General features: G+C 40.6%; 1 protein-coding gene across 2 annotated transcripts; it reads left to right on the top strand.

Moving 5' to 3' along the window:
- XPA (XPA, DNA damage recognition and repair factor) lies at window positions 1–27,831 on the top strand. Of its 2 annotated transcripts, XR_006338614.1 has the most exons (7): window positions 1–273; window positions 7,215–7,325; window positions 10,760–10,865; window positions 14,748–14,913; window positions 16,610–16,727; window positions 19,853–20,091; window positions 26,622–26,652. XR_006338614.1 is itself a non-coding variant. In XM_043891174.1 (6 exons), exons 1-6 carry the CDS (start codon window positions 102–104, stop codon window positions 26,768–26,770), a joined length of 822 nt encoding a protein of 273 aa, XP_043747109.1. In that variant the 5' UTR covers window positions 3–101; the 3' UTR covers window positions 26,771–27,831. The 2 variants fall into 2 exon arrangements, 1 of the variants encoding a protein (XP_043747109.1); XM_043891174.1 differs by lacking the exon at window positions 19,853–20,091 and having other exon boundaries at window positions 3–273; window positions 26,622–27,831.

The following is a 27,831-nucleotide window of genomic DNA, read 5'->3' as shown; positions in this document are numbered from 1 at the left end:
GGGCGGTGCTGGCGGCTCCGCGAGGGGGAGCCCTGGGCGCGCTGTGGGCCACCAGTGCGCGTGCGCGGAGCTAGAGCCGCGGACCCTCGGGCAGGTTGGAGATGGCCGCCGCCGGGGAAGCTTCGTCGGAGCCGGCGGCTTCAGAACAACCAACGGAGCTGCCTGCCTCAGTGCGGGCGAGCATCGAGCGGAAGCGGCAGCGGGCGCTGATGCTGCGCCAGGCCCGGCTGGCGGCCCGGCCTTACCCGGCCACGGGAGCTGCAACTACTGGAGGTCGTTGGGCCCTTGGCGGCGCCTGCCTCTTCTCTTCTGGGGGCCGGGGGCGCATCCTGGACGGGGCGTCCCTCCTCTCGCGTCTGAGCGCAGACGCTGGTGCAGTCCCGGGCCGGGGCGGGTGGAAGGGGTAGGGGAGAGGGTAGGGAATCCGCTCGTCGGACATTGTCCCTGCGGACTGTCCACGACCACAAGGCGACCCTGACTCCCAGCCCTGGCCTTTCCTCCCTGCCTTGGGCGGTCCAGCCACCGTCCTTAGTTTGGGGATGCAGCCTCCCTCGCCGTCTGGAGGTGCCAGCCAGTGTCTCAGCTCTCCCTCTCTGCTCTCTTCCTGCAATTTCCGCGGGTCCCGGGGGTGGTCTTTGTGTAAAGCTCTTAGACCTTGCAGCACATGTGAGGAGTAGTCCTGCGCCAGCTCCTTCATGCATCCGTATAACACGGGCTGATACGCAGTGCTTGCTACGCGCTGGGAGCAGACAGACCCTAGCTCCTGCCTTCGTGGGGGTAGCAGAGTGCACCTGTTGTGCTTCACGTTTTTCAGATTGGCTCATTTGATTCAAACAGCTAACCTGGAGGTCTTTAGGGCAGGGCTTGGTATCCGTGTTGTCCTGAGATGATAACTGAGGATCAGTAAAGGAAAGGGGGTTTGCTCAGGTTCATCCCTGTAAGTGCAAAGGCTAATCAGGACTAGAACTCAGGTCGTCTGACCCTGGATTCAGGGCCCTTCCTTGCTCACTAGTTGCCTCTGCTATACTAGGCATTTCTCTCACTCTTAGATGAAGGGCTGTTATTCTTGCTTGGATTTCATCTTTCCCTTTTCTTGGAGCAGCACTTGGCTGCCTATCTCTTTGCCTATCATGTAATTCTCCAGTGGGGTCAACTAATCATTTTCCCCAGAGAAGTACAGTTTGGTTGACATGTGGTTCTTCAGGACTGCCTCTATAATGTGAAGCACCTGTGTTCCTAAACCTGTGTCCAAACCTACCTGAGCAGTTGAGCTCAGTCAGAACTGTGTCATCTACTACCCCCTCTCATCAGCCAGAAGAAAGGAAGAGTGAAAAGAGCTAGCTGCATGTCTGTATTCATTCATACTGACATGGAATCTGCACATTTTGACCACTTTTAAGCATTCTAGGGTCAGGACAAAATGTTCTTCATCTGCATGGATTAATTCATATTCATGATTCCATAAAGATTTCTAAATGTGTAAAATGGCTATGGGACAGGGGTGGAAAGTAGAGCATAAAGTGGTATTAAATGTCTGATAAAGGAAAGCAAGGCAGCATGAATATCTTGTAAGATTTCTTGGGCATTTACCAAAGAACTGAACTGTGTTGTAGCATTATAGACAATCTGTGCTTCGAGTTAGGTGCTGAGATTTTTGTTCTTTGTAATACTTTTATTTCCATATGTATAGTTTTCATATTCTGTGTGTGCTGTGACATACGCCTTGAAAAAGACTGAGAAGCACTTGCTTAGAATGTGTTGCTAAGAGTAGTGCTGAGGGCCTGGGGAAGTGCAAGGCACAGCCATGGAGAGAAATGGGGCTTGGTTTTTGGCCTGATTTAGCACTGTCCCCGGGGCGGGAGCCTGGTGGGCTGCCGTCTGTGGGGTTGCACAGAGTCGGACACGACTGACGTGACTTAGCAGCAGCAGCATTGTTCAGGATCCTGCTCTAATTATAGTCTTAATAACCACAGCTTCCCTTCTTCTTATGACATTCATGAAATCAAAATCATATTCTGGTACATTTTCTATCCAGTCAGTAAATATTCATGGAATGCTGAACTATTTTTCAGAATTACAGACATAAAAGCGCTCAGGCTAATGCAGGGATGTAAGGAGATGGACGGGCGGTATAGTAAAATATGAAAATTGCTGTTAACTGTAGAAACAGGTTTATTATACTCTAGTCCCTGTATATAATAGAAAAAGAAATTGAGGCCAGGGAAGGGGAGTGATTTAAGCAGAGTAATACCTCTGTGTCTTAAAGAATTAGTTATACATTAATGTAAAATGCACTTATCTGAATTTTACCTGTGTGAGTGCTCGTGTCTAATACCATGGCATCAATATACTGTACTGACACTTCCAGAACCTTAGAAGTTTCCCTACTGTCACTTCCTGGTCAGTTACTCACCCTCAGAAGTAACTACTCTTCTGCGGATTTGATTAGTACCATCTGTTTTTGAACATTATATAAATGGAATCATACAGTATCTGGCTTCTTTTGCTCAAAGTAATACCTGAGAGATTCATCTCTGTTGTTGCATGTATTGATAATCTGTTCGTTTTTATGTTCTATAGTACTCTTTTATGTTATTACATTTTTACATTTTACATTTACATTTTAGTTTTTCCATTTCCCGTTTGATGGAAATTTGGGTTGTTTCCAGTTTGGAGCTATTAAAAGGAAAACATTTGTGAGCATTTTGATATATGTTTTATGGTGGACATATGCACACATTTCTTTTGTGTATATACCTAGAAATGTAATCCTGGCTCCTAGGGGGAATGTATATTTAGCTTTAGTATATGCAGAATACATCATGAGAAATGCTGAGCTGGATGAAGCACAACCTGGAATCAAGATTGCTGGGCGAAATATCAATAACCCCGGATATGCAGATGACAACACCCTTATGGCACAAAGTGAAGAAGAACTAAAGAGCCTCTTGATGAAAGTGAAATAGGAGAGTGAAAAAGTTGGCTTAAATAAAGTTCAACATTCAGAAAACTAAGATCATGGCATCCGGTCCCATCACTTCATGGCAGATAGATGGGGAAACAGTGGAGACAGTGTCAGACTTTATTTTTTGGGGCTCCAAAATCACTTCTGATGGTGATTGCAGCCATGAAATAAAAAGACCCTTACTCCTTGGAAAAAAGGCTATGACCAACCTAGACAGCATATTAAAAAGTAGAGACATTACTTTGTCAACGAAGGTCTGTCTAGTCGAGGCTGTGGTTTTTCCAGTGGTCATGTATGGATGTGAGAGCTGGACTGTAAGAAAGCTGAGCGCCGAAGAATTGATGCTTTTGAACTGTGGTGTTGGAGAAGACTCTTGAGAGTCCCTTGGACTGCAAGGAGATCCAACCAGTCTATCCTAAAGGAGATCAGTCCTGGGTGTTCATTGGAAGGACTGAAGCTGAAACTCCAATACTTTGGCCACCTGATGCGAAGAACTGACTCATTGGAAAAGACCCTGATGCTGGGAGGGATTGGGGGCAGGAGGAGAAGGGGACCACAGAGGATCAGATGATCGGATGGCATCACCGACTCAATGGACATGAGTTTGAGTAAACTCTGGGAGTTGGTGATAGACAGGGAGGCCTGGTGTGCTGCAGTTCATGGGGTCGCAAAGAGTCGGACATGACTGAGCGACTGAACTGAACTGAGGCATTGCCAAACAGTGATTATATCAATTTAGAATCTTACCAGCAATGTATGAGAGTCTCAATACCACATCCTCATTTGGTGTTGTCAGTCTTTTTCATTTTGAGTATTCTGGTGGGAGTGGTGGTGTTTCATTATGGTTTTAATTTGTATTTTCCTAATTTCTGATGATAGACTTTTTTCTTGTGGTTACTGGATATTTGCGTGTTTTCATTTGTGAAGTTTCCCTTCTGGGCTTTTGCCTTTTTTTAAGGCTCCGTCTTTCTTTTACTGAAGTGGAAGTGTTAGTTGCTCAGTTGTGTCCGATTCTTTGCGAGCCCTTAGCAGTAGCCCGCCAGGCTCCTCTGTCCATGGGATTCTCCAAGCAAGAATACTAGAGTGGGTTGCCATTCCCTTCTCCAGGGGATCTTCCCGACCCAGGGATCAAACCTGGGGTCCCCTGCAGGAGCATTCTTTACCATCTGAGCCACCAGGGACGCCTGTTTATAGGATTTCACTGTGTATTCTGGATATGAGTCTTTTGTCAGATATACATATTGCAAATAGCTTCTGCCAGGTTTCATCTTGTCTTTTTACTCTCATAATGGTGTCTTTTGATGAATAGAGGTTTTTTCCTTTATGTATTTTATTGAAGTGAGTTGACTTACAGTGAATTGGAAAATTAAATGAAATGGGAGCACTGAATATGAAATAGAAAATGTGAAACAAACTAGATAAAAGTAAAAGATCATCATGTAGTCCAGTTGTTTTTAAACATGGCTGCTCATTAGAGACATATCTGGAGCTTTGGAGAAGAAAAACAATACCTGGGCATTTGTATTTTTCTAAAAATTCCAAGATAATTCTGATATGCATCTGGATTTTAAAAAGTGATTACAGGGTTTTTCTATTAAATGGTAGTCTGGGTGACAAAGAATTATTTTTCTGTTGACCAATCATGATACAACAGTATTGAGTAATAGTTACATAATCACAATAGTAAAAGATGTTTATCAGTTTTCACAATCAATAGCCAGACAAAAAAATAAAAGATAGTTACAGTTGTAAGCCATAATGGGAACAAGATTAACTTAACAATATAAAATAATTACATACAGCTTGGGAGGTCAAGCAGAGTGATGTGGTAAGTGGAAGTGTGTATTTGAACAATTTCACCTGCCTAGCCAGTCTGTCTTTTGCTTGGTGCATTTAATCCATTTACATATAAGGGAATTATCAATATATATGATCCTATTACCATTTTCTTAATTGTTTTGGGTTTATCTTCTGTAGGTCTTTTCCTCCTCTTGTGTTTCCTGTCTAGAAACATTTCTTTAGCATTTGTTGTAAAGCTGGTTTGGTGGTGCTGAATTCTCTTAACTTCTGCTTGTTTGGAAAGCTTTTGATTTCTCCATCAAATTTGAATGAGAATCTTGCTAGGTAGAGTGTTCTTGGTTGTAGGCTCTTCCCTTTCAACACTTTAAGTATGTCGTGTGGTTCCCTCTGGTTCGTGGAGTTTCTGTTGAGAAATCAGCTGATAACCAGATGGGAGTTCCCTTGTATGTTATTTGTCACTTTTCCTTTGTTCCTTTTAACATTTTGTCTTTGTCTCTCATTTTTGTCACTTTGATTACTGCGTGTCTTGGTGTGTTCCTCCTTGGGTTTATCCTGCCTAGGACTCTGCTTCCTGGACTTGGTTGACTATTTCCTTTCCTGTGTGAGGGAAGTTTTCAACTATTATCTCTTCAGATATTTTCTCTGGTCCTTTCTCTCTCTCCTTCTGGAACCCCTATAATGCGAATGTTGGTGTGTTTCATGTCCCGGAGGTCTCTTAGGCTGTCTTCATTTTTTTTTTCCCCCATAATTTTTCTATATTCTGTTCTGCAGCCGTGATTTCCGCTATTCTGCCTTCCAGGTGACTTATCCATTCGTCTGCCTCAGTTATTCTGCCGTTGATTCCTTCTAGGTATCCTTCATCTGTGTGTGTGTGTTTTTAGTGCCTCTGACTCTTTGGTAAGCATTCCTTGCATCTTCTCCGTTCTTTTTCTGAGGTCATGGGTCATCTTCACCATCATTCTGAATTCTTTTTCTGAAAGGTTGCCTGTCTCCGCTTCATTTAGTTGTTTTTCCAGGGGGTTTATATTGTCCCTTCACCTGGGACATAACTCTCTTTTTCATCCTGATTTTCTGTCCTGTGATTTTTGTTCTAGCTGCTGTGGGATTGTGGTTCTTCTTCTGATGGTCTTATACATACGTTCCCTGGAGAAGGAAATGGCAACCCACTCCAGAATTCTTGCCTGGAGAATTCCATGAACAGAGGAGCCTGTCCAGGCTACAGTCCACGGGATCGCAAAGAGTCAGACACAACTGATCAATACTTTCACTTTCTGGTGAATGAGGCTAAGAGGCTTCTGTAAACTTCCTTCCCTTCTCGTTGTGGCTTCTTTGTCTTTGGACATGGGGTGTGTTTTTTGGTGGGTTCTAGTGTTCGCCTGTCCTAGTTGTTCAACAGCTAGTGTAGATTTCGGTGCTTTTGCAGGAGGAGATGAGTGCACATCCTTCTACTCCACCATCTTGATAAAATTTGAAGTTATAATAGTTTCAGTCAAGTTCAATTAAGCAGTTTTTCTCTTATGGTGGATATGTGTATGTCATGTGTAAGAAGTTTTTGGCTACCTCAAGTTCATAAAGTTTTTTTATGTTTTCTTCTAGAAGCTTTATTTTACCTTTTATGTTCAAGATTGTGATCCATTTAAAAATTGTTCTGTGTATATTATATGCGATAGAGTCAAAGTTCATTTATTGGAATGACCATCTTTTCCTCACTGTTTTGTAGAAGTGCCTTAGTCATAAATCCTAGCATCGTTTATTGAAAATACTATCTTTTTCTCACTGAATTGCCTTGGAGCCTTTGTGGTAAGTTAAGCCTTTGCTGTAAATATGTGGAGATCTATTAACAGGACTCTATTACACTGGTCTCTTTGTCTTTGTTTCAGTACTACACTGTCATAATTACTGAAGCTTTGTAGTAAATCTTTAAATCTGGGTAGTGTAAATTCTCTAGTTTTGTTCAGGATTATCTTGTCTATTCTCTGTTCTTTGTATTTACATATAAGCATTAGATCAGCTTGTCAGCTCCCATTATTCCTCCTCACCCCCAACACACACTTGCAAGTACCTACTGGGATCACATTGAATCTTTAGGTGAATTTGGGGAGAAGTGACTTTGATTTCTGTTGTGGTGTTTTCAGTATAGAGGTTTTACACATCTATTCCTAGGTATTATTTCTTAATTCTAATTGTAGATTCTTATGGATGTCCTCTATTACATAATCACAGCATCTGTGAATAAATACTGATTTACCCTTTTCAGCCTTTATGCTTGTCTTGTTTTCTTGCCATATTACAGTGACTGGGGCCTTCAGTATAATGTTGAATAGAAGTGGTAATAGTGGACATCTTGTCTTGTTTGAGATATAGTAAATTTTTGAAAGTTCCTGTTTATACACAGGGGAGCATACGGGCTTACCTGGTTCATTTCTTGACCACTTCTTAACTTTTGTAGGCGTGGCTAATGTAAAAGCAGCCCCAAAGATAATTGACACGGGAGGAGGCTTCATCCTGGAGGAGGTGGAGGAAGAAGAACATACAGTTGGAAAAGTTGTTCATCAACCAGGTAAAGTGGGTTTTCAAAAAACAGATATCTAGACTGGTCGTTTTGAATAACAGGCATGATTTTTTGCAAACTGATGTTAAAAATGGCACATTTAGTCAGTGAGCAAGTGGACTTCATAAGAATGATAAAATTTGGCGGTTTTGCTAGTAGATTAAAAATTAAACAAATTTGGCAGATTCATTTAAAAATGTGGTTTATATGCTTAGAGTTGATGCTCTTGGTCTTATAATAGGTTGATAGAATAAATACTTAAAATTATCTTGATAGGTTGAAATGAGGGTCTTGAATGCAAGAGATAAAATTTAGCACATTCTTTCTTCATGTTTAGAGGAAAAGTGGTTTCCCCATTTCTCAAATATTCTTTCAGAGCTTTCTTTTTAATGGCTACATAGTATTCCATTTGATGGCTGTACCATGGTTCATTTAAATGCAGCTCTTTTGTTTCTTTTCTCTATTCTAATAATTATTCCTGCAGTGAATATATTTGGAGGTAAACTTTTGTCCAGCTCTCCGATTCGCAGCAGTTGGGTAACTGGCCCAATAGTATGTATACTCCTGGTAAAGTTTACATATTTAAAAAAAGTTAAGTTAACATATATAGAAAAGTAAACAACCTAAAAGCAAATAAACAAGCGGATGTATTTTTCCAAATGAATTAACACATATTGAAGAGGGGGAGGACAGAAGGAACTAGTCCACATGATTTATGAGCGTAGTATTTGACGGTATATCCTCAGTTTGAGATCGGTGGGGTAAGGGGAAAAACTGCAACATTCCTGAACTCATTTTATAGAGTGATATGAGGGAAGCAGTTTTGAGATTATTTTAGATGTATTATTGGCTCAAATAGACAAATGTATTTCTTGATGTTGGGAGCCAGGGTTCTCATTGTGGAAGAAGGGGCATACAAATATAGAATGGGAGAAGGCAAGAAAGAACCCTATGGGAATGGATCAAAATTGGATAGATTAAAATCATGGGTATGAACTCGTGATTTCTGAAACATGTATATGTGTATACACATGTGTATGTGTAAACTAATAAATGTACTCAGTAAAGTTTCAGGAAACAAAATCAATACACAGAAATCTGTTGCATTTCTGTACACTACTAGTGAACTATCAGAAAGAGAAATTAAGAAAACAGTCCTATTTACAACTGCCTATTTATCAGAAATAATAAAATACTTAGGAATAAATTTAACCAAGGAGGTGAAATACTTGTACACTGAAAACTGTTAAGACAGAAATGGAAGAAGACACAACTAAATGGAAAGACATTCTATGCTCCTGGGTTGGAAGAGTTACTAATGTTAAAATGTCCAGAGTACCTAAAGCAATCTACAGAATCAGTGCAGGCCCGGCCAAAATTCCAATAGCATTTTCCCACAGAAATAGAAAAAATTTTTAATTCACACGACCAATGAAAGACCCTGAATGGCCATTGAATCTTGAGAAAGAAGGACAGAACTGGAGACCTCATGCTCCCTGATTTCAAATTATATTTCAGAGCCATCATAATGAAAATAAATATGATATTGGCATAAAAACAGACACATAGATCAGTGGAACAGGAGAGCCCAGAAAAAACCTACATGTATGGTCAGTTAATTTATGATAAAGGAGCCTAGAATATGCAGTAGAGAAAGGACATTAATAAATGGAGTTGGGAAAACTGGACAGTCACATGGAAAAGAATGAAATAAGGCCACTGTCTTAACATCATACAAAATAACTCAAAATAGATGAAAGATTTAAATATAAGACAAACCGTAAAACTCCTAGAAGAAAACATGAAAAGCTCCTTGACATTGGTCTTGCTAATGATGTTTTTGGATATGACACCAAAAGCAGAGGCAATAGAGGCAGAACCTTCATAATTGAAAATAAAGCTTTAAATAAATTATAGCTGATATATTTTTAAAAAATTTTAAAAAAAGAAACAGAACTGTTAAACAAATGGGTCAAATTAAAAAGCTTCCACATAGCAAAGGAAACCTTCGAAAAGACCACCTACTGAATGAGGGAAAATATTTGCAGATCATACATCTGGTAACTTGGGTTTGGTTAGGGCTTGGAGATTAGTGAGATTAAGAAGTGCTGGAATGTTAATTGACCTTCTTGTGTTGGAAGTAGGTAAGGAGAGGCAGTGATGGGAATACGTTGAACGAATTACAAACAAATGACAACTCCATCTTTCTTCCCACTGGGACTAGTGGCAGTTCTCAGAGTTGGGGGTGGGCAGCGGCCGTCATCCTAAAGACTTAATAGTAAAACTTTCAGATTTGCTGATAAAAAGAAAACAATTCTACAGGATAAAGACCCTTAGCTGGGTATTTGAAATCTTTTTAAAAAATTCTGCTTTACTTTACCTGGAGTAGTTTCCATAGTGGGTGTTGAGGTTGTATAGCTTAAGTACAATCTCTACCCTTTAGAGATTTTCAATGTAGTGGTGGAGATAGATGAAGAGGAAGCCATTTAGTCTGCTGGTAGGAGGTGGAATGGAGGGAGTTTCCCACTTGAAAGTGAATTCTGTGTTGTCTCTCCTTTACTTTTGTTTTGCTCATTGTTCTTTTCTGTGCTATATGTTATGTCCATCTCCCTTATGTGTCAGCAGCTCACCCGCCTTGCTTCCACCTTGGGACTAATCTTTGTGCTGTCATCTGTGTTGTGGTAGGCTGAGTAATGGTCCCCAGCAAAGCTCACCTTCTAATCACCCTGGAATCTGTGGATTTATTACCTTACAGAGCGAAAGGCACTTTGCAGATAAAATTAAGGTTAAAGACCTTGAGGTGAGGAGATTATTCTGGGTTATCCAGCTGTAATCACAAGCATCATTAAAAGTAGGAGAGAGGCAGGAGAAAGTCTGGGGTAGATGTGATCATGGGAGAAGTCATAGTGATATAAGAAGCTACAGTTGCTGGCTTTGAAGATGGAGGAAGGGAGTCGTGAGTCAAGGAATGCAGGTGGCCTCTATAACTGGAAATGGCAGGGTGATAGATTGTCTCTCCAAAACCTCCAGAAAGGAGTGCAACTCTGCCAACAACTTGCCTCTAGCCCACTGAGACCTGTGTCAGACGTATAAACTCCAGACTGTGATAAAATAAGTTTGTGTTATTTTAGCCCCTAAATTTGTAGTAAATTGTTATAGCAGCAATACAGAAGTATTACTAATACAAGTACTTTACATGTGGTTTGTGTTCAACAGTACTGAACGAGTTGATAATTTTTTCCTTTACATTATTTCCTTTCTCATTTCTTTTTTCCTCTAAACATTTTTTTAATAAATGGAAGATTACTTCAAGTGTTATGTTGTCATATGTAAATATATTTGTATCAGTCATAAAATACATTTCGTAAGCTAATAAAATAGAGGAAAATGTATTCTAATTACACACAAAAAGGGAACTTAAGAATGAATTTTCCATTCTTTAGGACCTGTTATGGAATTTGATTATGTTATATGTGAAGAATGTGGTAAAGAGTTCATGGATTCTTACCTTATGAACCACTTTGATTTGGCAACTTGTGATAATTGCAGGTACTTATTTTTATTTCAGAGCATGTTCTAAATTACTGAAGTTTAACGTTTGCATGTTGGTTTAGGGCAAAATAATGATTTGATCCATTTGGATTCAACATTTTCATAATTTGTTTTTTGTTTTGAGAGTTTCCTAAGATTTTTGTGTTTTCCATTTTGCCAAAAAAATACAGGAAGCCTGTGCTTACCAGTCATGCCGCATCAGTAGGAAGGACGGCCTGGGTCTGCCGTGGATACGTCCTTCTGCTTTTTTCTTTAACCGTCTCTTAGTAGCAGGCTCCTAATCCTTCTCTTAGCCCGCCCCGAAGGATCCATTTGTCTTTTTCTCTCTTTGACCGCCGTGGGACCACCTTGGTTAGAGGACTGGCACCTCCGTGAGAGGAGGAGAGTGTAACCACCCTGCTGGTGCTCAGAACACCTCCTTCCCATTCGTTTTCTGTTCTCCTGAATTGGCAGGGGAGAGCATAGATGAGGAAGAATCAGATTCTTCCGTCATTCCTTTTTCTCTCCTGGCCTTTCTCTCTTCTTTGTATCACCACGGCTGCCCCTCACTGCTCTGTCGGTTCTGTGCCTCCTGCTCACCTCAGCCAGGTCCTGTGCTGGTGTCTTTCACACCTGAAGATCCCGCCTTGGGTTCTCACGCAGCCTCCCATCTGCTCCCTGCGCCCACTTCTATGTTCAGCCCCAGATCAACTGCTCATATGCCTGGTGGACCTGCCCTTGCAGAGTCCCTGCTGCAGATGTTGAGAGCCGGCACCATCGACCTGTTGCCAAGTAGAATCCTTGGAAGATAGAATGGGAGGTGTTTCTGGTCTCATAATCAGTGATGGGAAATGTTCTGGTACCCGTTGGAATTATGAATCATAAACTCTGTCCCCAGTGTTTATGCATAACAATGTCATCGATGCACACAGTGGTTAAGGGCCACAGTGTTCTCTCTTTAAAGTACAGATAGCATTCAGGAACTAAATTACCGCATGTAGCCTTTTTCCATGAGAAAATGGAAGCCAGTGATCATCAGCTTAAAGTTATGTAGTAGTCTGCTGGAGCAGGAAACGGCAACCCACTCCAGTATCCTTGCCTGGAGAATCCCACGGACAGAGGAGCCTGGTGGGCTGCATGCAAAGAGCCGGACGTGACCGAGTGAGCTCGGCACATGTAGCAGTCTGGAAAAGTACTCGAGAAGTTTAAACATAATTGGGAATATAGCCATCCGTTCTGTGTTTTTCCAACATCCTTGACAATGATAGAATTCATACAATGATAGTTTTCCTTCCTTTGGTTTGTACTTCCAAATTATTTCGTCATCTTGAAGTCATTCTTGGTTATTAACTGTCCCCCCCCGCCCCCCGTCCTGTACCTCCTCAGGGTTCACTGTTGGAGTAAAGGACAGCTTCATTCATTGGTTGGTATTCCATGTTTAATTCCAGATCCATCTGGTTCTGTGTTTAAGGGCGTAAGCCGTACCCTGAATCTGATCATTTCCCATTCTCTGTGCCGTCATGCCTTAGGCTGGTCCCCCAGCGGCTCTCACCTGGACCACCGCGTGCAGCCGTCTAACCGGCCTCTCCTCCCACTTCTGCTCCATCGGTCTCTTCTCCCGGAGCCTTCTACTCAAGGCTTCTTAACACTTTCTAATTCATTCAGATTCAACAGGACATGAGTCGTGAACTTCCAGGTGTTCAAGCTGGACTTAGAAAAGGCAGAGGAATCTGTATGCAGGTCAAGAAGCAACAGTTAGAACTGTACAGGGAACAGACTGGTTCCAAATCGGGAAAGGAGTACATCAAGGCTGTATATTGTGTTCTTGCTTATTTAACTTATATGCAGAGTTCACCGGAGAAAGCAATGGCACCCCGCTCCAGTGCTCTTGTCTGGAAAATCCCATGGACGGAGGAGCCTGGTGGGCTGCAGTCCATGGGGTCGCTAAGAGTTGGACATGACTGAGCGACTTCACTTTCACTTTTCACTTTCATGCATTGGAGAAGGAAATGGCAACCCACTCCAGTGTTCTTGCCTGGAGAATCCCAGGGACGGGGGAGCCTGGTGGGCTGCCGTCTATGGGGTCGCACAGAGTCGGTCACGACTGAAGTGACTTAGCAGCAGCAGCAGTAGAGTACATCATGCGAAATGCTGGGCTGGATGAAGCGCAAGCTGGAATCAAGATTGCCAGGAGAAATATCAATAACCTCAGATATGCAGATGACACCACCCTTATGGCAGAAAGTGAAGAAGAACTAAAGAGCCTCTTGATGAAGGTGAAAGAGGAGAGTGAGAAAGTTGGCTTAAAGTTCAACATTCAGAAAACTAAGATCATGGCATCCGGTCCCATCACTTCATGGCAGATAGATGGGGAAACAGTGAAGACAGTGTCAGACTTTATTTTTCTGGGCTCCAAAATTACTGCAGATGGTGACTGCAGCCATGAAATTAAAAGACACTTCCTTCTTGGAAGAAAAGCTATGACCAACCTAGACAGCATATTAAAAAGCAGAGATGTTACTTTGCCAGCAAAGGTCCATCTAGTCAAAGCTGTGGTTTTTCCAGTGGTCATGTATGGATGTGAGAGTTGGACTATAAGAAAGCTGAGCGCCGAAGAATTGATGCTTTTGAACTGTGGTGTTGGAGAAGACTCTTGAGAGTCCCTTGGACTGCAAGGAGATCCAGCCAGTCCATCCAAAAGGAGATCAGTCCTGGATGTTCACTGGAAGGACTGATGCTTAAGCTAAAACTCCAATACTTTGGTCACCTGGTGTGAAGAGCTGACTCATTTGAAAAGACCCTGATGCTGGGAAAGATTGAGGGTGGGAGGAGAAGGGGACGACAGAGGATGAGATGGCTGGATGGCGTCACCGACTCGATGGACATGGGTTTGAGTAAACTCCGGGAGTTGGTGATGGACAGGGAAGCCTGGCGTGCTGCGGTTCATGGGGTCGCAAAGAGTCGGACACGACTGAGCGACTGGACTGAGCTGCACTGAATCCATTCAGAATAAGATTGTCTTCAGCATTACTCACAAGGCCCCTGCCTATCTCTGACTTTATCTCCCATCGCTCCTCACCATCACTTAACTTTAAGCATTCTGGTCACACTGACGTTCTTGCTATGAACTCCATTTGCAAAGCACACTCCTGTCTTAGAGCTTTTGCATTTACTCTTCTCTCTGCTAGAGATATTTTTTCTCCAGCTTTTCGGAATTGTTCTCTGACTTCTTAAAGGCCCTGCTCAAATGCTCCCTCACCACTGGCCTTTTCTGATTACCCAGTCTCTGGAAATTTCTATGCCTTTATTGTGCTTTGTATTACTTTATAGCACTTTGATCTGTCGTCATGTTTGCTATTGATTGTCTTTTCCTAAATAGAATGTAAGTTTCATGAAAACAAGGTTTATTTTATTTCCTTTATTCTGAGTGCCTTGAATAATACCTAGCATGTAGATGGAGAACCAGTGAATGAGAAGAGCTATGTCATTGTCTGTGTCTCCATTTTTACCTGGGCTTTGAGAAAGAGCCAACTGGAAACTCACCTATATTTGGTGCAGTTGGACCTTGTGTATTTATATTCCTTATATCCTGACTTTAAGCTTTATATTTTCTTAGTCATCATTTATATTTGCTGTACTCATGTCTTTTCTAATTCCTTGTGGAAAAGAGGAACTTAAGTAAAAAGAAATTCTTAAAAGGTTAAATAACATGGACCTGTTGCTGACACAGCTTCTCAGAATTAATAAAATATTTTTCTGTTGGAATTCTTATGCTGCTCATCTGACCATGAGAGTTTTAGGAAAAAGCATTTCTGTGTTTCTTTCGGCATGTATGCCCCTAGGTTTTGGAGCCACTTGAAAGTTTATTTCCTTTATGTGATGGACTTAATCTGTTTTCAGAGATGCTGATGATAAACACAAGCTTATAACTAAAACAGAAGCAAAAGAAGAATACCTTCTGAAAGACTGTGATTTAGAAAAAAGAGAACCAGCTCTTAAATTTATTGTGAAGAAGAATCCTCATCATTCACAGTGGGGTGATATGAAACTCTACTTAAAATTACAGGTCTCTAATAAGTTATGTTCAGTCATTTTAAACCTTCGTTTAGGTGACGTTTTAGCAACAAACTAGTTATAATTAGTTTAGTTTTTACTTACTGACTTAAAAAGATCCTGTTTGTTTTTTTGTTTTGCATGAGTCATAGTCATACATAATGACATTAAATAACATGTTTACTTATTATGTTTTTGATGTAGCAGTTTGGAGCAAATATATTACTGTTGGGTCATGTTAGAAGTACCATTTGGAAACTAAAGAAAGCTTGAAATAGAGAAGTCAGCCCGTGTTTCCCTTGCCCACCCACCCCCCAAATAAAATCATAAAAAAATTTTTAGGAATTTCCCAAATGCCTAGAATCTAATTCCAGTTTCCTGTATCTGCCCCAGAATGGTACACATATAATAACACTCTTTTTCATGCCATTATGTAAAAAATGCTGGGAGGCATTGCTTTCGAGCACAGTTTGATTGGAATATACGAGAAAATCCTGTATGTTCTAATAAAGAAGGCATGTGTAAAACCAAACATACTGAATTTTCACTAAGTGTTAGACACTGTTAATTAAAAGACTCACTGTTATTTTATGCACCATTAAAAATAAAAGTCCTGGTGTTGAAACAGACCCAGTGCTCTCTTTCCACTTGGTGCTTTTATTTTACTGAACTAGTGTCATTAGATTTACTGTAGCTTTTTTTCCCTTTTGCTATAAGTCATGCTTGTGTGTACTTCAAAAGGAAAATGCAGGTACCACAGATTTATTAAGGTATTCCTGAACTTCCTTACATTCAGAGTCCAATTCTTCTGAACCACTTTTTTTTTTTTTTCTGAACCACTTTTTGACTCAGTTGTTAAAATACCATTAACTACATTAGTGATGCAGCATTTTCAGGGATGTTAAATTGTGGGAAATGTGATGTTAGAATTTATGAAATAACAGTACATATCACTTTGTGTTAAGAAATTTCATCTTGGCTTCATTGATGGACATTTTGGTCCCCTTAACATATTGTGAGAGATATCTTGAGTAGTCTCTCAGTGTGTGTATTATTTCCCTAAGTGTAAATAAATGTTTGCAAAGAGTATTTTTATGTATATACTCTTTATAATATTTAATATTTTATGTATTTTAGATATATTAAATTCAAAGGTTTTAAACCAGAATAAAGACTTTTTAGATCATTCAGCTACCAAAGTTGTAAAAAAAAATTCATATTTTGAAGATCAGAAATTAGTTGAATGGATGTAAACTGTTATTGATTCAGAAGTAGAGTAGCATTGTTTGATTTCCTATGATGGGAGATTTTGAGAGATGACCTCATATTTAGATCTGCTATAGCTAATTGGGTAGCAATTTTTTTTTTTTGGTGATCCTGCCAAAATTCATCAAATCTTTGATTCATGTGAATACAAAAAAGCAAGGGCACTCAGAGGGCAGCTTTATTTATATACACAGGCATCCCCGATTCTATTGTGCTTCACGTGTATGTAATCTGATTCATCATTTATTTACTGAGGGTTTCATAAGTTTAGATACAGATATTATTAGATTTTTTTCCTTAGCCAATATGTAAAACCTTTTAAATTTCAAATAAGTATTTATAAAATTACACTTGATCATTCTTTGGGACCTATGGATTTAATAATTATAACTATTTTACAGCAGTGAATCACAACTAATTTAAATGTGGATTCTGTATTCCAGATTGTGAAGAGGTCTCTTGAAGTTTGGGGTAGTCAGGAAGCATTAGAAGAAGCGAAGGAAGTTCGACAGAAAAATCGAGAAAAAATGAAACAGAAGAAGTTTGATAAAAAAGTAAAAGGTAAGTGGCTGCATTTACATCATGAAGGACTGTGCTCTGCTGCTTCGCAAAAAGCCTTTAGCTGAGTTCTTCCAGTTTAAAGATACAATTGAATTTTATTTTTTTCCCATAAATTTAAGAACAAAAGGCTTAAAGTTTGGGTAGGTTGGTGTTTGAAAGTCTTGAGTCCAAACCTCACAATACTGCAATTCTAAAAAAGCATGTAAGCCTTCATCTTAAAGTGAATCATGGTTTTGTATAGGAATGGTACTAGGGTCAGGGATGTGCCTCTGGTTAAGGATTTGGCATCAATTCAGTCTTAAATATGACCCACAGGGTTATCCAAAGTGAAGATTTCTACCAGCAAACCTCTCTAATCGCTTAACATGAAGGGGCAATGTCGTTAAGTCTTAGTCATCTGACTTAACAACTAGAAGGTACCTTCTAAGGTCAGATAGTCTGTCTAATCATTTTTATTTTTATATGAAAAAAAGACCTGGAAAGGTAGAGTGACTTGTTACACAGTTGCTGGAAAGTTGGGACTGGAGCCAAGATTTCATGACTGAGAGTCTGCATTCATTCCTCTGACCATGCATCTGTCCATCTGTGTTACTCTCCTCCTTTGTCCATCTGTCTCTGTATTTATTTGTCCATCCATCCATCCGTGTATGCATATGTGCAGAAGTCTGTCTGTCCATCTGTCCGTTAGTGTATCCAACAATTACTGTGTCCCAGGCACAGTGCTAATACAGATGCCGAAATCACAGTAGATCAGAGGAGAAGAACTGGTCAAGTTATCCTGATGTGGTAAATGCTGGGCTAGCGATGCACATGGGGTGTCAGAGGAGCGCAGAGAACACCCGTTGCTATGGCACAGGAGCCCCAGAGAGGCTTAAATAAATAGGCGCACGTGCTCCTCGGTAGCCGTGGAGCCCCACTGGGGTGTCTAGTTTATACAGACAGCATACGTTCTCTGTATATACAGGGTTATACGTATACTAAATAGATCCATTTAAAATGAGTGTCTTGGCCATCATAAGTAATTGTGCTTATTTTTTAGGATTGAGAAGAGGTTTTGGAGGGTGAATGAAGATAGCTGAGATGTCTTAAAGACAAACAAAAGAGCCAAAAAAAAAATGGAATGTCAGCCTACTTTGCTTCTTATTGTGAGGGACTGCTTTCCACCTTTTCAGTATAAGAGTAATTCATGTGCTGTACAGAGAAGTTAGAAAACTACAAAGAACTTTTCTATCCCATAATTTTACTACCCAGGGACAGTCATCAGTAACAGTTTAATGTCTATGTTTCCAGTTCTTTTTTGTGCATAGGCCCTTAAAATTTTTTTTTATATAAAAATGGAAGCACCATTGGAGATGTATGAAGTTCATAAACAGTTTATCGACCCTTTACCTCTGTATCTCAGTTTCTTCAACTATAAAAATGATTATAATACCACCCACCTTATATAAGTTTTTGTAAGGAATCATTGAGACATTATGTGTAAGTTGCTTAGACAAGAACGCGGACAGAGTGCTGTCCCGGAGGTACCACCACCACGCGGTATTAAACCTGTTACGAGAACGCGGCAGCTCGGCATGTGCTGCTGTGAAAGAGTACTCTAGAGAAAAGCTTCATTTTTTTCCCCGATAGATGTTACATAATGGAGGCAGGTAAAAAATTCACTTATATATCCTTGGACTTGGTATAAGTGTTCACGTATTTGCCAGTTATTACTTTATTCTTTAATTATGGGACGGGGAAGAAGAGTTAGGTGTGTTTCAAGTTTCCATTTTAACATTCTTAATTTTGATTACAAATGAAAATTTTGATATATAAATTGATAGACTTAACAGTGAAGAATAAAAAAGTTGAATTTAAAAGAAGTTTATTAAGACAGGTAGTCTCATGATAAATACATCTTTTTATAAATTATAGTTACTTAACATACTTGCTGAATCAGAGAGTAAGCACATTTTTATGGCTTTGTAGAGAGGTTTCCTATAGCAGACTGTGCCATGCAAGAGGATTTCATTGAAGAATCATCCCCACATTAGCCACCGCTGTACCACAGTCTTCCAAAATACCTGCGGGGCCAATTGAGAGGATTTGGAAAGGCTTCTTTTGAATTTGGTCCTTTTCTTTAATCTCTTCCATGTTTTGCCCCAAGCCTTCCTCTCTCCGGCATCAGGGAGTCCCTCGATGGGAGGGGTAAGGTGACACCTTAAGGGGTGTGAGAGAGGAGGGCATATTTATAGACTAATCACATATCAGCCTCAGGCTTTTGTTAACCCCAGCTCCTTGAATCTTGTAAGCTCTTCCCTTTCAGCTGCCTCTTTAAACCACTTCCCTCCAGTGGTCTTGCCTGGAGAATCCCAGGGACCGGGGAGCCTGGTGGGCTGACGTCTATGGGATCACCCAGAGTCGGACACGACTGAAGTGACTTAGCAGCAGCAGCTGTGGTCTTTTGGCATAGACAATAATAAACAGATAAAGGAATTAGGAACTTGTACCTTCAGAGTAAAATACTTTTTGAAAAAGGTCTGTCTGTAATTTTACTTAGATACTGTTTCTGTAGTTTGGTCAAGATGTTCTCTAAAGGCGGCTGAATTCTGATGATCTGACTGACAACAAAAGGCATCTGTTTAATTTTTTTAATAAAACAGTTCTATTAAGATAGTCACACCTACTAAATAGCATGAATAGAACATTTCTTTCAAGATTTACACAATTAGCCTAGATAATTTTTAAAAGAAGTATAAACTCAAATATAATTGACTACATTTCTCACTGTGTTAAATTTCTGCTATTAACCACCAGATGAACTACTGTGCATTTTTCTCATCCTTGAAGATTTTGAATTTTCCCTGAAGTTTTTCCTGGAGCTCTTACGACTGGTTTCTTTAGTTTATTCCTTGTTTGGATGAAGCATGTTTTTTGAGGAAATTTTTCCAAGTGGTTACTAGAGGGGTATATTTTCTAAGACCCTGTTACAAATCTAAGAATGTTTTTCTGTTTCTCTTGCATTTGAAAACCTGAGTTCTCTCCGAGTTGTATAAGCATTATTCCATCGTCTTCTGGTGTTTAATGTGCAGAGGTCCATGCCGTGCCTGCTTTAACTATGGCTTCTCCTTGTTGATTTGCTTCAGAGGTTGGTGGAGATGTTCCTGTCCGCCTGACTGGGCCGCAGAGGGCTGGGAGTGGCGTAGACACTAGAGGTTAGAGACGAGGGGCTGGCTGTGCACTTTGCTCAGAAGGCTCGGGACAGAGAGGAGGAGGAGCGAGTCTGAAAGTGTTTTTAGTTGAAAGAATTGGAACCTGGTTCCTCTTGGCCTTCTGATTTTGATCCACAAAGACGCTGACACAAAGTTTACTTCTTTATAGAAAGGTAAGAGATTACATTTACCTGCTTTTAGAATATGGTCTTCTCCTTTAGCAATTTGAGAAAGACGTGATCTTACTAGAGAAGAAAATTATAGATAGTATATAAGGTGTGTGTGTGTATGTATGTATAAATTTAGATAAAGTGAAAGAGAATTTTCTCGTTGGCAAATTCAAATTGTTCAAATTCACATTGACTCTCTTAGACCTGAGAAGGCAGAAGTAGAAATGATGGCATCCCTGGTACTTAGTTTAACTAGGTTTTTATAAAGGCGAAATGCGTTCGCCTGGATATTGGATGGAACTTTGAACTGGTGCAAATACACAACATTCTGGGTTTGCACAGCTCCTGTCCACAGATAAGGTGGCTGTAAAGTTTTTCTCTAGAGTTATACTCAGCTTTCTCTTAATACTGGTAGAGGTTAGCCTTCTTAAAAAGAATGATTACTTTTCATCGTTTGTTAGTGTCCACTTTTTTTCCCCAAAAGAAGTGGGTAAGAAAATCCTATTTGGGGGCTCCTTCTCAGTTTGTGAACATTTTACATTCTAGGCCTGTGGTTATATTTATGGGTATTTGGGGGCTTCTCTCGGGAGAGTCGGAAGGACACAGTTTCCTATGCTTGGCTTCTGGAGGACAAAGTAAAATCAAAGCTTCTATGTGTTGTTATTTCCTTGCGATTTTCCCCCTCTAGTTACCGGCGGGCACCCTGTGTCCGAACTTCCTGCCCTGGGTCCCATCAGGTATCTCGAAGTCCCTGGTCTCCCTCCACTGGTTCTTTTATTGTGAGTCTACCTCATAAGCAGCACTGGGCTTCTTTGAATACAGGCTGCCTCTTTTGCAAAATTAAGGTACTAAGCTGGATGAAATACAAATTTTAGAGTGGTATAAAATATATTTTTCACTGAAACAAGCATTTAGGGGAAAATGTCTTTGGGTAAAAAATAGAAGCAGTCTCCGAAGATAGGCAGTAGCAAGACTGATGGTTACCATGAGCATTTTTGGAACCTTCCAACAGAAGTAGTCCACAGTTCGTTGCATTGTGGAATTCTCGGCCAGTGGGACCAGGAGGCGGGAACATGGCAAACTGCTGCTGTCTCCTGCAGTCTCAGGCTTTTCCGGCCTGCCTGGCACACCCCTCTCCACCCCCAGGGTTTCCCCAGCTCTCCTGAGGCCTAGCGGACCTTCTCTCAGTCTGCTAGTCTCTGACCTCACTACCCTCTTGTCAATCTCGGCAGTAGTAGTTGACCTCTACTTTCCGAAATTTTAAGTTGCTTAAATGAAGAAATGTGAAAACCTATTACTAATCCGTAATTAAACAAATGCTTTATTTCACCAGATGTTGACATTTTTCCACTTGCTTTTTTCTCATTCATTCACACACACATTTTGCTGAGCCATTTAAGAGTTATTTGCAGACACTGTGATTCTTAATACTTCAGCATTTATCTACTATAAACGAGGACATTTTTCTACTGACTAAAAAATACCACACTCAAACTGTACATTAATATAATGCTGTTACCCAGCATGTAATCTATGTGGTCTCTCCCCAGGTATTCCAATGTCCTTCATAGCTTTTCAGTTGTTGGATCCAGGGGCCCATCAAGGATGATACATATCCAGAGTCTCTTTTTTCCCTCAGCCTTCTTCTTTTATTATAATTTTGAAGAGTCCAGGCTACCCATTTTCCGAAATGTCCCTCCATCTGATTTATTAGCAGTTTGTTTTCTCGTGACTATATTTGGATCAGTCACCTAGGAGACGCGTGGTATCACTTAAGGCAGGCAGTATCTTCCGGATTTCCCCATTGTAAAGGGACCCTTCCCCTTTATAATTAATAGAAAATCTGTGGGGTGACTCAACACTGTGTGAATCTCTCATTCCTTAAGTTTCATTCAGTGGTTTTAGCACACAGGTTGCATCTTGTCTGAGTGAGTTGGTTATTATTAGAGTAAATATAACTGGTGACTTTGTATTTCTGTTATTTCTATAGTTATTATCTGGCTTCTTTTGGAAAGAAGAGCTTTTTTTTAGTAGCAGTTGGAATCATGGATTCTTATTCTCAAGTCAGTGTTACAGTCTGTCCATTCTTTGTTGTTGAGTCACTGAAGTTGTGTCTGACTCTGCGACATCAGGGACTGCAGCACGCCAGGCTCCTCTGTCCTCCACTGTCTCCAGGAGTTTGCTCAAATTCGTGTCCATTGAGTCAGTGATGCTGTCTAACCATCTTCTCTGCCAGCCCCTTCTCCTTTTGCCTTCAGTCTTTGCCAGGGTTAGGGTCTTTTCCAATGAGCTGGCTCTTCATGTCAGGTGGCCAGAGTATTGCAGCTTCAGCAGTAATCCTTCCAGTGAATATTCGGGGTTGATTTCCTTTAGAATTGATTGATTTGATCTCCTTGCAGTCCAAGGGACTCTCAAGAGTCTTATCCAGCACCACAGTTTTTCGAAAGCATCAGTTCTTTGGTGCTCAGCCTTCCTTATGGTTCACTGTCACATCTGCATGTGATTACTGAAAAAACCACAACTTTGACTATACGAACCTTTGTTGGCAAAATGATGCCTCTGCTTTTTAATATGCTGTATAGGTTTGTCTCCATCCGCAGTGATTTTGGAACCCAAGAAACAAAACCTGTCACTTCCTCCACTGTTCCCCCTTCTGTTTGCCATGAACCGATGGGACTGGATGCCGTGATCTTAGGTTTTTAATGCTGTGTTTCAAGCCAGCTTTTTCACTCTTTCGCCCTCAAGAGGCTGTTTAGTTTCGCTTCACATTCTGCACTTAAGAGTGGTATCATCTGCCTGTCTGAGGTGGTTATTTCTCCTGGCAATCTTGATTCCAGCTTGTGATTCATCCAGCCTGGCATTTCTCGTGATGTACTCTGCATGTAAATTAAATAAGCAGGGTGACAGTGTATGGCCTTGTTGTACTTCTTTCCATTATTCCTCTTAATGCCCAAATTTGGCCAGTGGATGTCCCTTCAATCCAGCGCCTGTCTTTTTAAAAACGTTTTTCTTTGGAAATGATTTCAAACTTACATAAAATTGCAAGGATAAGAGTGGCACAAGGGCCGCCTGCATATCCTCCACCTGGATTTACCGTTGTTGGCACTTCATGCCATGTGCATTCTCTCTGCACGTTTCCTCTTCTGAACCGCTTAAGAGTAGGTTGTGTACACTGCCAGCCTTTTTTATCCCTAAATACTAAAAATGCGAATTTCCAAAGAATAGGGAGATTGTCTTACGAAAGTTTAGTATCTGTGTTTTTACTTAGTCATCCTTATTCCAGTTTTGTTAGTTGACCCAGTTACGTCTTGTGTGGTTTATTCATCCAGTAAAATCTAGTCTAGGACCAGGTATTGTCTTTAGGTGCCACGTCTTTCTAAATTTCTTTATTCTGGGATATTTTCATAGCCTTTGTTGTTTATGACACTGGCATTTTTCAAGAAGTCTTTCCCCTTCCTCTGCCTATCTTTTTTGCAGTAATGTTTTTCATGTGGGGTTTTTCTGATGTTTCCTGATGGTCAGATTCAGGTTATTCATTTCAGGTTGGGTAGTACACAACTGATGTGACTTTTCCAGGGTATCACGTCTGGAGGCATGTGATATCCATCTGCCCTTAGTGGTGATGTATTTATTTTTTATTTGATAGGCAAAAGTCCTGTAAGACCATGTAAGTGCCTGCTTCTGTTCAATACTTCCCCTTAATTTAGCATCCATCCATGGGTGGTTCTTGCCTGAACCTAGGATGATGGCTGCAAAGACTGTTTTCTGACTTCAGCACTGATTCCACATTTAACAGTTGGAGGTCAGCCCTGATAGCATCGTCTCCCCTGCTTATTTGTTACTGGTATGGATTCATTAATTCCTGTTCTTCTCAGTGGCTTTTGGTTAATTTCTGCCCTCAATTATTTTGATGTTCAAATTGCCTCAGATTTAGGCCAACAGAAGCCTCTCCATACCAGCTCTTGTGTCCTTTTGGCGTGTCTTCATATTCTTTGAGCACACCTTTCTAGCTCAAAACACGCACGTATGTATCAGTTCAGTTCAGTCGCTCAGTCGTGTCTGACTCTTTGCAGCTCCATGGACTGCAGCACCCCAGCCTTCCCTGTCCATTACCAACTCCAGAGTTTGCTCAGACTCCTGTCCATCGAGTCAGTAATGCCATCCAACCATCTCATTCTCTGTCATCCCCTTTTCCTCCTGCCTTCAATCTTTCCCAGCATCAGGGCCTTTTCCAGTGAGTCAGCTCTTCACATCAGGTGGCCAGTATGTATACACTATATATCTATAATGTATAGTTGAAACCTTGAGTTCACACCCAGCTCTAATCCAGAATTTAGGGTTTATTCTGATTTTCTCCCTTTCCTTATTTGTAATTCCTTTCTCTGACAGTCAGAAGCCTGATTTCCATTATCCTTTATAATATGTGTAGTTATTTGATTGGTGCTCCTGAATGTAACTAAGTCCCCTTCACGTGCTGCCTCCTCTCTAGGAGACCCTCCTCATTTGTCTTGGGCTCTGCCCACCCTACCACAGATGCTGGCTTTACTTGCTCCTCCTCATGGCTTTAGGACTAGATTGTTCAGGTGGAGAAAAGTGGCAAAAAATGAGACAGCAGGTTTTTATTAAATTTTTTATTACTTCCTCTCTAGCACAAGTTTTTTCAGGAATGTCCTAAAGACAGGCTTTGTTCTTGTCATTATAGACCTTGAGGTTAGCTGAAGAATGGGGAAGAAAAGCCATGAAGTCAGAATAAAACATTATGTTCAGTTGTGACAATTATGGATAGTAAGGTATATTTTTGTTAAGTATTCTTTTAGTGTTAAGAAAACAATTTTCTTATCTCTCAAGTTCACAGAATGCTCAAATGGGGCAGAGGTTAGCTTAGTGATTGGCATGCAGTCACATTTTGAGATTGTCTTCATTGGGTAGTAAAGGAGAAGTGGCCGGAATACTTTACATCAGAACAAAGTTGAAAAGTAGGTACTGGAATTTGACCAGAAACATCATCTTGTCATTATCTGAAACCATGAGGTATCTGTGCAGTTCTGGTTAGCATACTGTTTTTTATTTTAAAATATCCCACTTTAAAATAAGGTTCTTCAGGATATGGGAGGATATAGGAATAAAGATCAGAGCTTAGAAGAACATGATAGATACACACTTATCTAGACGTGTGTGCCCTGAGGCTTGAAAGTAGCCTGAGATAGGGCGCTTTTCCTACTGGACGCTATGGGAGGGCAGCCCAGCCCGGTGGCGAAGAACACGGACTGAGCCGCACTGTGCCTCTGCCTGTCTGCCCTCGGGCACAGCTTACGTAGCCCCTGTGTGCCAGTCTTCTCATCTGTGAAACTGGGGTGATAGCTGTACTTGCTACAAAGTGTTGTGAGGACTGGATGTGTTTATATAAAGTACTTAGGACAGTGCCTGATACTTAGCCTTGTTTGTTTGCTTATCCATATGATATAGTAAAGGCTAAACATAAAAAGATTCAAGTGGTATTTTGATACTACTTATAGTAAAATGGATGAAAGAAAATGTGTGATTACTTGGTGTACTTTGATTTTTAAGGTTGAGATCATAGAAGGTAGTGATCATACTCTCCCTTAGGTAGGGGGGCCATCAAAGACAATGCTGGATCATTGGTCAGAGTAGAGAAAATTTGCTTTTTATTCATTAAACTAGAAACTGAGATGTTATTAGCTTAGTTTCTAATTAACACAAAGTATTTGGTTTCTTCAGGTAACATGCAGTGCGAACTTTAGCATGTCCTGGGTGCTTTTCAGAGCATCCAACATGATTCTTTGTGAAAATGCTGTTTTGCATGATGTAGTAGGAAAAGTTCTCAACATTGGAATACATGACCTGGGTTCCCCTGCTATTCATATCTTTGTTCACTTTTCCTACCTGCAAAATAAAATGAAGTAAAATAACTCTCTAGTTCTTTCCAGCTCTTAATAGCCAGTGATTCTTTTATTTGTTGTACTTTGTAACAATTACTAGCAACTTGTCTCCTAAAATACTGCTGTCATTCTGTAAAATAAAGAATTCAGCAGACATAAGGTCAGTTGCAGGAGCAGCTTTTCTAAGGTGAAACATCAGCAGAGTGGCTGGGTTCTTGGCTTTCTAGTTTTCTTGCCGAGTTTGACTTGCCTCTTAGAGAAGCAGATCCTGACTATCAGGAACTTAAATCCTTGTCCTCAGTCATCCCAGTTGGTTCCCCTCGCATTCTTGGCATCCTGCTTTCTACAGTCAGTTGCTTAAACTGTTCTTTGCGTGTCTTCTGAATCTAGTTTCTTGCTGTTCTTCTAATCCACATACCCCATTTCTGAACCTCCTGTTTCAATCTTTCAAAATGATTCCACAGGCCAAACTAGTGAGGCAAGAAAGTAGGCCTGCCAAATCTGTATCATTAGTTTTGACTTGTTATAAAATTAAGGCATAGACCATATTTGGTTAAACACAGCTGAAAAGCAATGGATTTTTAATTCAGCGCAATAGCGCCACTGAACAGTTGGCTTTTATTTTTTCCTTAGAGTTACGGCGAGCGGTAAGAAGCAGTCTATGGAAAAAGGAAACAGTTGCTCATCAACATGAATATGGGGCTGAAGAAAGCCTGGAGGATGACATGTACCGGAAGACTTGTACTGTGTGTGGCCATGAACTGACATATGAGAAGATGTGATTTTTAGTTAAGTGATCTGTGGACATTTAGTGTCCTGTTCAAAATGTAAAGTCTTCATAAATGAATGAACCACTTGTATAAATAATGCTTCAATAATTATGTATGTTTTGGCTGAACAGCGGGTTTCAGTTAAGGTCCAGCAGGCCTGGTGGGCAGAACACTGTGTGTGTGACCATTTTTACTGTAATAAGGGTGGGAGCTGAGCAGTAAAATGGGTTCAAAAGTGTTAGCTTAGAGCTAAAGCTGAGAAATAAGCGACCAAGGCAAACCCTCGACTGAGGTAGGAGGGCGTTTTTAGCAGTAAAGGCAAAAGCTGGCTGAGCTGGGTTCATATCCCAGGAACCAGCAGGGATGGTGGGAGACCACTGCACCCCAGACCCTGGGCCAGGTCTTCTAGACCATGTCTGTCTCTAAGTCAGGGTGTGTGGGAGCTTTGCTGGGGCGAGTTTTCTATATCCTTAGGGTTTATGATAATCTATCAGTGTCTGGATATCCCTTTTCAAATCTGGGTAGAACAGAAAAACAGCTATACTGTTTGTTGATCAAAGGTAATGATAACTTGTTAACATTTACTGAGCATTTTCCATGTGTCATGCAGACACTATGCAAAGTGCCTTCCGGGTATTCTCATGTAATCCTGGGAGGGAAGACAGCTTGCTTCTGTGCTTATGTAGCACTTCTAAAGGAATCGTAACCTACAACCTGACGTCACCCCAGACATTTGGATCATGTTTAAATAGTCAAATATTACCCTATCTTGTCAAAAGGATTACAAGGTAGTTACTTGGTAAGAGCAATCGATCCCAAGTGCTTGATTAACAGGGTGTATGCATTCTTTTTTATACAAATTCAAGATAGATCATTTTAAGTTGTTCTTTGACAGGACTTTTTATCTTACTAATAGGAAGTTTTTTATACATTTTCATGTTTTTCTTCATATCAGCTCTTGGAGATTATGCTTGAAGAAGAGCAAAAGTCAAAACAAGTCAAAGCCAAAGACTTGAAACTGTAATTACTAATTGTTCTCTATATAAGTATTCAATACAGAAATGTTTACTATG

Source organism: Cervus elaphus, chromosome 29 (genome assembly GCF_910594005.1).
Source record: "Cervus elaphus chromosome 29, mCerEla1.1, whole genome shotgun sequence".
Lineage (NCBI taxonomy): Eukaryota > Metazoa > Chordata > Mammalia > Artiodactyla > Cervidae > Cervus > Cervus elaphus.
The sequence above is the reverse complement of the archived record's forward strand: the minus strand, read 5'-3'. Positions and strand labels throughout refer to the sequence as shown.

What these genes read in the sequence shown, in the direction of transcription:
- XPA (XM_043891174.1), top strand. Translation starts at nt 102, where the DNA reads ATGGCCGCCGCCGGGGAAGCTTCGTCGGAGCCGGCGGCTTCAGAACAA. An exon ending in GCAACTTGTGATAATTGCAG is followed by an intron (nt 10,866 to 14,747) that starts GTACTTATTTTT and finishes ATCTGTTTTCAG; the next exon opens with AGATGCTGATGATAAACACA. An exon ending in AACTCTACTTAAAATTACAG is followed by an intron (nt 14,914 to 16,609) that starts GTCTCTAATAAG and finishes TCTGTATTCCAG; the next exon opens with ATTGTGAAGAGGTCTCTTGA.